The sequence below is a fragment of the Bufo gargarizans genome, chromosome 6, assembly GCF_014858855.1.
Source record: "Bufo gargarizans isolate SCDJY-AF-19 chromosome 6, ASM1485885v1, whole genome shotgun sequence".
Classification (NCBI taxonomy): Eukaryota; Metazoa; Chordata; class Amphibia; order Anura; family Bufonidae; genus Bufo; species Bufo gargarizans.
The window spans coordinates 60,311,308-60,325,459 of record NC_058085.1 but is presented as its reverse complement, the minus strand read 5'-3'; the positions used below and the strand labels follow the sequence as shown (position 1 = coordinate 60,325,459).

The following is a 14,152-nucleotide window of genomic DNA, read 5'->3' as shown; positions in this document are numbered from 1 at the left end:
GCTGCTGAAAGACATTCTGTGATAAATTCTGATTAATGCTAGACTTTGAAGTTAGAAGATTGTTTGGGAGAGGACCGAGGTGGGCTGGAGACCCAGCCATCAGACAGAGAGTTTGATGGATTTCGCTGTGAATATTCTCTGTAGCTGCTACGTACTGTGAAACATAAAAACTGCAGAAGCAACAATTTTTTTAATAAACCCTATTGCAAACATCTTTTTAAATAAAAAAATGGCTCCAACGATGTCCATAACCTTTAAAAGGGTTTCCCACAGAGGAATCCTTCTCTAATGACTTAATGTTCACGACTATTAAAACACAACAGAAACATTACATGCTGCATACCTTTTTAGGGTCCATGTTGAACTTTTTTCTTCCCATTCCAATCTGTTTATTCTTTTGCATATTTTTCCTGTTGAGCAGGGCATAGTATTACAGAAAAGCAACATCTCTAATAATTAAGCACAATGACGCGTCCTAGACCTCGGTTACCCTACAGTAACATTTTTATCATTAATAATCCCTTCAAAACAGGAATCCCTTTATTTCAGGCTACTCTGTGCTCGCACTAATTTATTACCGTTATGTCTAAAAATGTTATGTTTTGATTTTTTGACTTTATCATCTTCTTGCCTGTTCTGTATCCCCCTGCAATGTGCCACAGAGAAATTACATAACAGTAAAAGATACAAAGCCAATCCTAATCACTTACAGAAACATGAATAAAACCACAATCCCGTATAGGATAATATTAGAGCTTACCTCTCCTCCACGGTTCCCAAATTTTCAATTTCATTTGTAACTTCTGCTATCTCTTCCTTAAGTCTCTGAAATAAGGAAACAAAATAATTAGACTAAATAGTTCTACACAATACAAAACACAGACTATCATTTAATGTTAAAGGTGTACAAGGAGCAATTTCCATTTAACCTCTTCCAAATACAACATTTACATCAGCTTATTCTTCCTAAATTCCCTTTTAGGCCTCTTTCACACGGGCGTCATTTTTTTTGCCCGGATAAGAGCCGGGTGCGTTGCGGGAAAATGCGCGATTTTTTCTGCGCAAGTGCAAAACATTGTCATGCGTTGCACTCGCGTGAGAAAAATCGCGCATGTTTGGTACCCAAACCCGAACTTCTTCATAGAAGTTCGGGCTTGGGATTGATGTTCTGAAGATTGTATTATTTTCCCTTATAACATGGTTATAAGCGAAAATAATAGCATTCTGAATACAGAATGCATAGTAAACCAGCGCTAGAGGGGTTAAAAAAAAAAAAAAAAAATTTAACTCACCTTAGTCCACTTGCTCGCGAAGCCCGGCATCTCCTTCTGTCTCCGCTGCTGATGAACAGGACCTGGGGTGAGCTGCTCCATTAAATACAGGTTAAGGACCTTCGATGACGTCACTCCGGTCATCACATGGTACGTCACATGATCTTTTACCATGGTGATTCACCATGGTAAAAGATCATGTGATGACCGGAGTGACGTCATCGAAGGTCCTTAAGCTCTATTTAATGGAGTAGCTCACCCCAGGTCCTGTTCATCAGCAGCGGAGACAGAAGGAGATGCCGGGCTTCGCGAGCAAGTGGACTAAGGTGAGTTAAAAAAATTTTTCTTTTTTTTTTAACCCCTCTAGCGCTGGTTTACTATGCATTCTGTATTCAGAATGCTATTATTTTCCCTTATAACCATGTTATAAGGGAAAATAATAATGATCGGGTCTCCATCCCGATGGTCTCCTAGCAACCATGCGTGCAAATCGCACGGCATCCGTACTTGTTTGCGGATGCCATCCGATTTTCACACACCCCATTCACTTCTATGGGGCCTGCGTCACGTCAAAATCGGAAAATATAGAGCATGCTGCGATTTCAACTGAACGCACAAGTGATGCGTTAAAAACATCGCTCATGTGCACAGCCCCATAGAAATGAATGGGTCAGGATTCAGTGCGAGTGCCATACGTTCGCCGCACGGATCGCACCCGCACGGAAAACTCGCCCGTGTGAAAGGGGCCTTAGGACCAAGCCCATGCTGTAGCACAGCTGTGATTTCCTGGTGACTGTTTTGGTCCAGGGGCAGCACCCCACACAATCCCATACAAGTATGTCATGGTGCATATGGGCATGACCGCTGATGGTAAAGAAGGATCAGGCATATTGGTTCTCTACAACCCTAGGAGCACGTATTCCACTCTCCCTACTGAACAATGTGTAGTCATGTAAAATACACATATACCCTTTAAATGTCACATTTGATACCAGTTTAAAAGCTGCCAGACCAATCTATGGCCATTCATTCACCTGTATGTCCTCCAGCAGCTTCTGCTTTCTTCTCTGGATGTTCTCCAGTTCTTCTCTCTCCTGAGACGTCAAATCACTGGCCACTAGAGAAAAAAGTGATCATAAATTATTCATCCATTCATATAGTTCTGTGCATCACGAGGTTTGCTGTTAAAGGGATTGTGTCACTTCAGCAAATGGCATTCATCATGTAGAGAAAGTAAATACCAGGCACTTACTAAAGTGGTACCTTGGAACCGAACCAGAGTTTGGGAAATGTTTTTTTACAGTACAAATTAATTTCATAAGTTATTACGCGAAGTCTCGTGAGACTTAGCGAAGCAATAAATTCGGCTCATTGGAGCTAATACATTCAAATACTGTATGGAGCTCCTGTCCATACAGTATTAGGGTCCATTCACAGGTCCGAAAATGGGTCCACATCCATTCCGCAATATTGGGAACGGGTGCGGACCCATTTATTCTCAATGGAGCAGGAATAGATGTGGAGAGCATACTGCGTGCTCTCCGCATCTGCATTTCCAAAGTGCAGCCCCAAATTTCCGGGCCGCAGCTCCGCAAAAAAATAGAACATGTCCTATTCTTGTCCGCAATTGCGGACAAGAATAGGCAGTTCTAGGGGGGGGGGCCGCCCTTAGACATCTTTAACACAACCGTATGGCTTTTTCAGTGTTTCACCGTCCTTTTTTCACGGATCCGTTGTTCCGTTTTTCTGTATGGCATATACAGTAATTACATAGAAAGAAATGGGGCTGGACATAAAAGTTTCAATAGATGGTTCAGCAAAAACGGAATGGATACAGAAGACATACTGATGCATTTCCGTATGTGTTCCTTTTTTTGCGGACCCATTGACTTGAATGGAGCCATGGAATGTGATTTGCAGGCAATAATAGGACATGTTCTCTCTTTCAACGGAACGGAAAAAGGAAATACGGAAACGGAATGCATACGGAGTACATTCCGTTTTTTTTTGCGGAACCATTGAAATGAATGGTTCCGTATACGGAACGCAAACAACGGCCTGTAAACGAAAAAATAAAAAAAATAAAAAATGGTTGTGTGAAAGAGGCCTTAGAACAAAGTTTTATGCGAATCGACCTCTTTAAGGCTATTGAGTACAAACCCTGATAACAACTTCCTGTTCATTACGGTTTCGTGACTCATTAAGGCGCGCAACCTGAACGACTGCCAGGAGGGTTGTGACATCCACATCATGAGGTGATCTCATCTTATATTATCCCAAAACCAGTCTAGTCTGTAATATGTCTGAAGCGATCCCAAAACACACACAGGTATATAGCAGTCTTATACCTACACATTGTTAGAAACATTAAGGGCAAGTCCGCACATGGCGGAAATATTTCACCGCGGATCTCCAGGAAGACAGTGCTACAGTGAAAGTGATAAAATCCGCCCTGGTTCCAGTTTAAGGTAACTAGAATTTGATGAAACCATTCTTTACAGCTATCAAAATCTGTGCTTGCATGCAGGGAATGGAAACGTACTGGTTTACATTCAGAGATGGGAAAACTTAATTTTTTTCTCAAAACTGCTTTTGCACCAGTCACGAACATAGACCTAGTGACCATGGGATCGATGACCTCACACACGCGTCCGGAGGAGCAGACTACTTTTAGTGAATATAACAAGTGTAAGGCTACTTTCACACTAGCGTTCGTCGGTCCGCTCGTGAGCTCCGTTTGAAGGAGCTCACGAGCGGACCCGAACGCAGCCGTCCAGCCCTGATGCAGTCTGAATGGAGCGGATCCGCTCAGACTGCATCAGTCTGGCGGCGTTAAGCCTCCGCTCCGCTCGCCTCCGCACGGACAGGCGGACAGCTGAACGCTGCTTGCAGCGTTCGGGTGTCCGCCTGGCCGTGCGGAGGCGTGCGGATCCATGCGGATCCGTCCAGACTTACAATGTAAGTCAATGGGGACGGATCCGTTTGAAGATGCCACAATATGGCTCAATCTTCAGGCGGATCCGTCCCCCATTGACTTTACATTGAAAGTCTGGACGGATCCGTCCGAGGCTATTTTCACACTTAGCTGTTATATGCTAAAAATAATGCAGACGGATCCGTTCTGAACGGAGCCTCCGTCTGCATTATTATGATCGGATCCGTTCAGAACGGATCCGATCAAACGCTAGTGTGAAAGTAGCCTAAAACACACAAAATCTGGACATAACTCTATGTGCAGATTAACACCTTCTAAATGACAACAGCAAAGTTTAAAAATAAAAGCTGAACTTGAAAAACACACAAATGTAGTAATTTTGTCCAACTTTTTGTGCAGTTTACATTTACACTATATCTTCATGGGAGGGGGGAGGGGGGGGGGCGGCAGATCTCATCTTTTCTTATACAGAGATCCAAATCCTCTGCTTCCCTTCACACAGAGTTAAATGACAAATATCTGGCTGCCCAATCATCACTAGGGAGGTTCCAGCAAAATCAGAGGCTTAAAAGGGAGGTTCCAGCAAATTAGAGGTCCTCCCTAATCTCCATTTCTTCATCAGATCGCCACATGCAGGAAATGCCTCGAAATTCCCACTCAGCCAATTACTGGGAACATGCACGGTGTCCCAACAGCAGCCCCGACACGGCTTCGGTGAGGGGAGTACATCTTTTCTGACTCCACTGCAAACCATTTCTATGTAACTTGAATGCCCCTTTAAAAGGGTTGTCCGATGACATAAAGCATTGCCATATTGTTAGGATATGCAATCACTTCCCGATCAGTGGCGGTCTGAATACAGAGGGGCTGCAGTGCCGATTTAGCAATGGGTTTCCCTCTTCACAATGGTGGTCCCGGCAGAGAATGACAGGACACCTCCCTTCCTGTAAATGGGCCCTTGAGACCGTTCCCTGAACAAACTGTAAAAGGTTGTCCAAAGCCATACCCGTAAACTTTATGTTTATGCAGGGGGATTGGGAGCCCCAGATACTATAAAGTTCTTTTATAAAATCAAAGAATTTTGGAGCTATCCAGAAAATAAATTCTACATTTCATAAACCACATACCCTTGTTTGGTAAGTTTCAAGTGCCATGCACACAGTGATTACCAATATAAGTGGGTATACAGAGATATCTGTCAATCACTAAGTAGGTCCGCCCACTGGACTCCTTCGCCATGGAGGAGCAGAGATCTAAATGAATGAAATACAAGTTATACTGAAATCTGCTAGCAGGCTAGGTTATATAGCCGGTATGGCATCAAGTTCTTGCTTGGGGCCGTGTACAGACGGACACCACTGGAAACAGAAGCAGGTGTCCATTCGTGGTTTGGGGCTAAACTGTAAGGGTACTTTCACACTTGCGGCAGAGGATTCCGGCAGGCAATCCGGACGCAAACTGATGGCATTTGTCAGACGGATCCGTCTGACAAATGCATTGCAATACCGGATCCGTCTCTCTGGGGTCATGCGGAAAAACAGATCTGGTATGAATTTATTTTTGCATTTTTAAAGGTCCGGAACCGGCACTAATATGCTTAAATGTAAATTAATGCTGACATTCCAGGAAGAGTTCATTATTTTTGGCCGGAGAGAAAACTGCAGCATGCTGCGGTATTTTCTCCGTAAACCCCCCCCCCCCCCCCAAAAAAGTGACTGAACTGAGTGATGCATCCTGAACGGAATGCTCTCCACTCAGAATGCATTAGGATAAGGCCTCATGCACACGGCCGTTGTTATTGTCCGCAGTTTTGGCGGCTCGGATGTGGACCCATTCACTTCAATGGGGCCGCAAAAGATGCGGACAGCACTCCGTGTGCTGTCCGCATCCGTTGCTCCATTCAGTGATCCGCAAAAAATATATAACCTGTCCTATTCTTGTCCATTTTGCGGACAAGAATAGGCAGTTAAATAAAAGGCTGTCCATGCCGTTCCACAAATTGCGGAACGCACACAGACACCATCTGTGTTTTGAGGACAGATGTGCTCCTATCTCCAGAACAGTGCCCCCAAAGTGAAGGGAGAGCAGCCACCCTCCATTCACCACTAAGGAGAATCAGAACACAGCCAAGCTGATGTGCTCTCCTTTAGGGCTCATGCACACGCCCGTACACATTTTGCAGTCTGCAAAAAGCGGATCCGCAAAAAATACCGATGATATCTGTGTGCATTCCATATTTTGCAGAATGGAACAGCTGGCCCTTCATAGAACAGTCCTATCCTTGTCTGTAATGCAGACAATGATAGGACATGTCTTTTTTTGCCGAACGGAAATGCGGACATACGGAAACGGAATGCAGACTGAGTAACTTCAGGTTTTTTTGTGGACTCATTGAAGTGAATGGTTCCACATACGGTCCGCAAAAAAAACGGAACGAAACGGAAGGAACATACATGTATGTGCACGAGTCTTACTTCGGGGCCCCGTTCTGGAGAAGACGTGGGACCTGTATCTATCTTTCATTTGTGCAATATTCTAACAATATGCCATAAATGCTGAGCTAGGACAACCCCTTTAAGTTGTAAAATGGTTTGCCTTCATGAGATCATGCCTTTAAGGAAATCGGGTCAGTGACAGACCTCTAATTAACTATAAGGCCACCTGCACACAATGTGGATTACGTGTGGTTTTTCCGCGCATATTCTCGTGTGGAAAAAAAAGGGTTTAAAAGGTGAGTAGGCTGGAAAACCCCTTTAAAAGGCTTTGTTTGCTCCATGTACATGAAGGGCTCTCAAGAGGAAATCAAGTGTTTACAGGTCATGTGGACTAATACTGTGTGGTTATCTGTGGCAGATGAAGATAATAATTGTCCACCTCCGCCTATCTAGTTATATGATTATTTAGAGGAAATTATAGAAATATATCAAATTACTAGCAGTAAACAGAAGTTACCATGGAGATAATATTCTGCTAATGAACCAACATCCGGCACTGGACCCTGACATATACAGGAGTGGCACGGATGAAGGCAGAAGGGGAAGTTTGGCGGCATTATCTAATATGAGGCGGAGGATGGGAGCGTTATTTTGTGTCAACTCCTTTCTAATATCAGCAGGACTAATGACCGTTTATGAACACAGTGACATCATCGTTCTGTGGTGCGGTAGGGTGGATGACTTGGCACCACTCATGAATCAGTAGCATGTCGTTATTTTCTTCTTCCCCAATTTAACTCCTTATAGCTGCTGCCAAGACAAAGTGAGAGCAGTTTCAGGTAGAATTATCAGGGCCCAGATCTGGGAATGGGGGGCGGGGAGGATATAAAATAAATGAAAAATAAAAAAACTGTAGATTTAGCAAGTCAGCGACAGGTCCTCTTTAAAGCCAAAATTAGTCAAAAATTAGGAAAATAAATGCCCTAATAACGCTTAAAGGGGTTCAATATTGGTGGCCTCTCCTCAGGATAGGGCATCAATACCTGATGGGTGGGGAGTCAGATTCGTGGCACCGCTGGTGATCTGCTGTTTGAAGACGCACCATCTTACAGTGACGTCACGGTCATCGGTCAAATGACCTAGCTCGGTCCCATTCAAATGAATGGCATGGGTTGCAAAACTAAGTACAGCCACTATACAATGTATGGCACTGTGCTTGGTGAGCTGCAAGGAGGACACAGTGTTCACCAGAGCGCCGCAACCTCTTCAAAGAGCTGATCGGTGGGGTTGCCAGGTGCTAAATCCCAAAGGATTAGATACTGAAGACCTAGAGATGGTAGAATCAAAGGCCTAGAAGTCCGATTTGACATTGAACAAATTACCTAACTTTTTCTGATAAGTTTCCATCATACAGAAGCTCTTGCAAAACAGCAGGGAGTCTATGCTCACGTTCCTATAAGCCCCCTAATCCAAGTACATTAGGCCTCTTTCAAATGAGTGATACGGATGGTTTTGCATGCACGTTCAAATCAGTTTTGTCTGCAACTGCATTCAGTATTTGCTTTTTTTGCGATTGCGTTCAGTGTGTGCGTTTTTTTACATTTGGATTGCATCTGGGTTGCATGCGTTTTTCACGTACGTGAAATAAAAAACTGAAGAACAATTTACACCTCCAGCAACCATCAGAGAAAAACACATTGCATCCTGGTGTCTTCTGTTTTTCACCCAAACCCCATTCACTTCTATGGAGCCATAGCTGCGTGAAAACGCAGAATATAGAAGATGCTGCCATTTTTCCTGAACACAGAAATGATATTTAAAAAAAGTGCTGATCAATGACATACAAGTCGAACAGAACTAGTTTTTACACGGCTTGATATTACTACAACCATTCGTCCCACGTTCAGTTTGCACTTCGCTAGCAGCACATTTCCTGTTTTTTGGGGAGAAATGAGCCGACAACAAACGCCCATGAATGTCTCTTGTTTGCACATTTACACAAGGCAACAATCAGAATGAGAATCTGTCATTGCCGATCATCGCCCGCGTTTACAAGGGCCCTGCATCGAGTATTCAGTTCCTTCATAGCGGCAGAAACCCTGGATTCAAGATGCGACAGATCCACCATACAGTGGACACCCCGACTTATGAGATTCACTTGGTTCTGTCATAGTTTCCATCAGTATATATATATATCTTCTATTTTTTACATCAATTATTATGGAATGTAAGACGCAACGCCGATGCAAACAATCCAAGTCTACCTGAAGTGATGAATTGGGAACATTTAAAAACTGTATGAGATATGTGAAACAGTGGGACGCATAACCCCGGCGATCTCTTGGTCCTGACCTTTCGATCTGTCAGAATAACAGTAAATGCAATTGGGGATGTGAAAGACACACAAACTGCTGACCTGAACTGATTTATCATATGACACTAAAAATTCCAAAAATAAGCATTTAAAATGTAAAACTGCAAGGAACTTGTTTTATTACATTGTGTAATAGAAATATGTAAAAAAACAAAAAAAAAACCAAAAACAACAACATGGGGAAGAAGTAGACGACCTGCTGGTGGACCTCATGGTAATAACCCATGAATTTTCACACCTGACATCAGCGAGAGAAGTGTACGAGTTACAGCGTGGTAAGGGATGGTCTTCTTCTACAGCTTCATTAGAGGACACTAATTGTACCTGAGCCTGAAGGGTACAGAAGGACCTGGAAACTCCCAGGTCATTGTCGGAGGATCCTTCCACCCAAGTACAGGCTCATAAATCTTGGAAATCATAAAGAATGAAACAATCTAGGGCCTCATTCACATGTGCATCTTGATCAGTATTCTCCACCAGGATGTGTAAGGCTACATTCACATCTGAGATTTTGCTGAATCCGTCATGGATCAGCAAAAACACTTCCGTCATGATAATTGACTTGCATTATGGGTCATGATGGATCCCTCTCTAAAACCATTGTAAGTCAATGGGGGACGGATCTGTTTTCTTTTGTGTCAGAGAAAACGGATCCATCACCATTGACTTACATTGTGGGTCATGACGGATCCGCCTGGCTCCGCATTCCAGGACACACTCAAAAACACTGCTTGCAAGCGCTTTTGTGTGCGTCATGGGAACGCAATGAAACGTAACGGAATGCATTCTGGTGAACTCTGTTCCCTGACAATGAATGGGGACAAAACTGAAGCGTTTTTCTCCAGCATTGAGACCCTATGACGGATCTCAATAGCGGAGAAGGAAGGAGCAGATGTGAAAATACCCTAAGGCTGGGTTCACATCACATTTTTGCCATCCACTTAAGGCACACAAAAAACGTATACATTAACGGATGCATCAGACTGATGCCATACAGTGGCACCCGTTCACCATAGAGTTGTAAAAAAGTATACTTTTCTTTACCGAACTCTGCAGTATACAAAAGTGTGGTGTGCTATGCTTTTGTATCTTTTTTTCCCCCGAATGTAACTATTAAATTGATATAAAAAACCGTGATGTGAACCCACCCTAAGCCATGTGGGTTTAAAGCATGGAGCAAACCTTTCCACGATTCTTACTGGTGTTTTAGTTCCACTCCTGGTTGGGGCTTACAGAATACTGACTATAAAACTGCTGTGTGAATGAGGCTGGAGGGGGGTCATTTACAAAGACCGGCGTTTTCTTTGATTTCCCCCCTTGTGCTGCTGAAGGATGTGCCCAATTTATATATGCAGATGATTGCTAATTGCCATGGTGCACTGTGTAAATGCACCCTAAGGCCCCTTTCATGCGGGCGAGTATTCCGCGCGGATGCGATGTGTGAGTTGAACGCATTGCACCCGCACTCAATACCGACCCATTCATTTCTATGGGGCTGTTCACATGAGCGGTGATTTTCACGTATCACTTGTGTGTTGCGTGAAAATCGCAGCATGCTCTATTTTGTGCGTTTTTCACGTAACGCAGGCCCCATAGAAATGAATGTGGTTGAGTGAAAATCGCAAGCATCCACAAGCAAGTGCTGATGCGGTGCGATTTTCACGCACGGTTGCTAGGAGACGATCGGGATGGAGACCCGATCATTATTATTTTCCCTTATAACATGGTTATAAGGGAAAATAATAGCATTCTGAATACAGAATGCATAGTAAAACAGCGCTGGAGGGGTTACATTTTTTTTTATTTAACTCACCTTAGTCCACTTGATCACGTAGCCCGGCATCTCCTTCTGTCCCCTTTGCTGAACAGGACCTGTGGTGAGCATTAATTACATGAACAGGACCTGTGGTGACGTCACTCCGGTCATCACATGTTCCATCACATGATCCATCACCATGGTAAAAGATCATGTGATGGAACATGTGATGACCGGAGTGACGTCATCACTGGTCCTTTTCATGTAATTAATGCTCACCCCAGGTCCTGTTCAGCAAAGGAGACAGAAGGAGATGCTGGGCTACGCGATCAAGTGGATTAAAGTGAGTTAAATGATTTTTTATTTATTTTTTAACCCCTCCAGCGCTATTTTACTATGTATTCTGTATTCAGAATGGTATGATTTTCCCTTATAACCATGTTATAAGGGGAAATAATACAATCTACAGAACACCGATCCCAAGCCCGAACTTCTGTGAAGAAGTTCGGGTTTGGGTACCAAACATGCGCAATTTTTTTCACGCGAGTGCAAAACGCATTACTATGTTTTGCACTCGCGCAGAAAAATCGCGGGTGTTCCCGTAACGCACCCGCACATTTTCCCGCAACACCCGTGTGAAAGGGGCCTAAGGCTACCTGCACACGTTGTGGATTACGTGCAGTTTTTCCACGTAGATACTCGTGCGTGATTTCAGTACCGGCAAAGTGTATGAGATTAGGCAAATCTCACGTACACTTTACATGTTCAATGCGGAAACCGAGCTGAGTACGGATTTAGAAGTGTTTTGGATTTTTGATGCGGATTTCACCCTTCAATGGAAGGGTGAGATATGCGGTAAAACTGCATCAAATCGTACGGATCTTCTGTATGTTTACCTGCACCCGCGTGCAGATAGCCTGGCTACTTTCACACTAGCTTCAGTTTTGCCCCTATTCATTCTCAATGGGGACAAAACTGAACTGAACAGAACGGAGTGCACCAGAATGCATTCCGTACAGTTTAGTTGCGTTCTCATACCAGAGAGAAAACCGCAGCATGTTGTAGTTTTCGTCCTGGGACGCGGAGCAAGACGAATCCGGCATGACCCCCCTATGCAAGTCAATGGGGACGGATCAGTTTTCTCTGCCACAATCGAAAACGGATACGTCCTCCATTGTCTTTCAATGGAGTTCATGATGGATCCGTCTTGGGCATGTAAAAGATGATACAACCGGATCCGTTCATAACGCATGCAGGAGGTTGTGTTATCAATAAGGCCTCATGCACACGACTGTTGTGTTTTGCGGTCCGCAAACCGCGTATCCGCAAAACACGGTCAGCATCCGTATGCGTTCCGCAATTTGCTGAATGGCACGGACAGCCTTGAATATAACTGCCTATTCTTAGGACAGGTTATATTTTTTTTTGCGGACCACGGAACAGAGCAACGGATGTGGACAGCAGACAGTTCTGTCCGCATCTTTTGCGGCCCCATTGAAGTGAATGGGTCCGCATCCGAGCCGCCAAAACTGCGGCTCAGATGTGGACCAAAACAATGGCCGTGTGCATGAGGCCTAACGGAAGCGTTTTTGCTGAACCCTGCTGGATCCAGTAAAAACGCTAATGTGAAAGTAGCCTTAGGGGGTATTCACACGACAGTGTTGTTCTGCATCCATTCTGAGTTCTGTGTGGATCGAATGCAGACCCATTCATTTCAATGGGGCCACAAAAAATGCAGACAGCACACGGTGTGTCCGTTCTGTGGCCCCACAAAAAAAATAGATAATTTCCTAAAATGGACAAGAATAGGCATTTGATACATAGGGCCAGATTTATGATCAGCCCTTTAAGACTGTGAGAAATGTGGTTTGACGGTAGCAGTTTATCCGTCAGTAAGCAGCTTTACAAAAGTAGCACGTCTTTACAAAAAGTCACATGTTCATGTAAAAAGTCGCATAAGATCATCATGGTCCGCACTGGAGTGAATTTGCGCATTTTTTAGCGAATTTTTGCTACTTTTTAAATAGTTGCAATAGCAAATCTGTCTAGAGAGTCATTTACATAAGAAAACACGCCCACTTTCAGAAAACTGGCAAGCATGGCGCAGAGCCAATAAAAGTCGCAAATGTTTGCACAGTTTAAAAGGATTCTGTCATGACATTTGAGGCCTATAACCTAAACATATGGCCAGGTCCCTACTAATAACCTGAATCCGAAACTGTCCTTATTAAATCTGCCTGTGGATCTATTAGCACATAACCCGTCATTAACCTACCTAAGGTGCCCAAGGGAACGTCGCTTCATACAGGGTGCCCGGCTGCAGTCTGGTGCCCAGCGCCGCCTTCCCACTAGAAATCGCCGCCCTCCCTTTCTATAGAGCCGCCATCCTCACCTCAGCACCGCCTCCGAAATCGTCCGCTCCCTCAGACAGATCCCACGCGTGTGCACTAGGTATAACCTGATGCACCCGCGCGGACTCCTGGCAGAGGCCTCGTTGAGCGAAGTGCGCGTGCGCCGTCCTTCGCTTAAACCTGCCTTGACCGCCCTATTGCAGCCATGCTCTCACAGCCGCACGGGATCTGGCTGAGGGAGCGGACGATTTTGGAGGCGGTGCTGAGGTGAGGGAGGCAGCTCTATAGAAATGGAGGGCGGCGATTTCTAGTGGGAAGGCGGCGCTGGGCACCAGACGGAGATGGCTGCAGCCGGGCACACTGTATGAAGAGACGTCCCCTTGGGCACCTTAGGTAGGTGAATGACAGGTTATAAAAACCTGTTTTATGTGTTAATAGAGCCACAGGCACATTTAATAAGGACAGCTTCGGATTGAGGTTATTAGTAGGGACCTGGCCATATGTTTAGGTTATAGGCCTAAAATGTCATGACAGAATCCCTTTAAGCGATTGCGCAAAAATTTGCGTCTTTTTCACCCCATTATTCTGACTTGCGCTAATGATAAATCTGGCCCATAGTGTGGGACCTGCAAAAAAGGAAAATGCGGGATACACACAGCCGGTTTCTATGTTTTGCAGATCTGGATTTGATTTTAACATGGCCGATCCTCTTCATCATCTACATCTGCCATTTGGGGAGAGTCGTTAGGCCCACACACATTAGATGGTCAGCTGGACCCACCAGCTTAACAGTCTAGTTCCAACCGCCTTGCATGTGATGATGGCACGTCTGATCCTAGTATGACACCTGCCATCCTATCAGTACCTCATCTCCTGGATGCAGACGGTGGCCACGCTACATATTTATACGGAGAGGCTTTACAGTAGAACTGTAAGGTAACTTTTACAAAGACAAGCCTATAAGGCATTTCTGTGTGGTCAAGGAAGGGCTTTATGGTGGCACATGGAGTGCAAGGTCATTGTACTACTC

The 14,152-nt window shown here is 44.5% G+C and overlaps 1 protein-coding gene across 2 annotated transcripts in view; it reads right to left on the bottom strand.

The window, feature by feature from the left end:
- Window positions 1-14,152, bottom strand: part of CYTH1 (cytohesin 1) — a 61,878-nt gene that overhangs the window by 34,362 nt on the left and 13,364 nt on the right. For both annotated transcript variants that reach the window (XM_044300137.1, XM_044300136.1), the window contains exons 2-4: window positions 2,306-2,388; window positions 761-825; window positions 344-410 (exon numbers count right to left, since the gene is read on the bottom strand). In XM_044300137.1, the coding sequence (XP_044156072.1) occupies window positions 344-410; window positions 761-825; window positions 2,306-2,388 (215 nt within the window). The remainder of the gene's footprint in view (window positions 1-343; window positions 411-760; window positions 826-2,305; window positions 2,389-14,152) is intronic.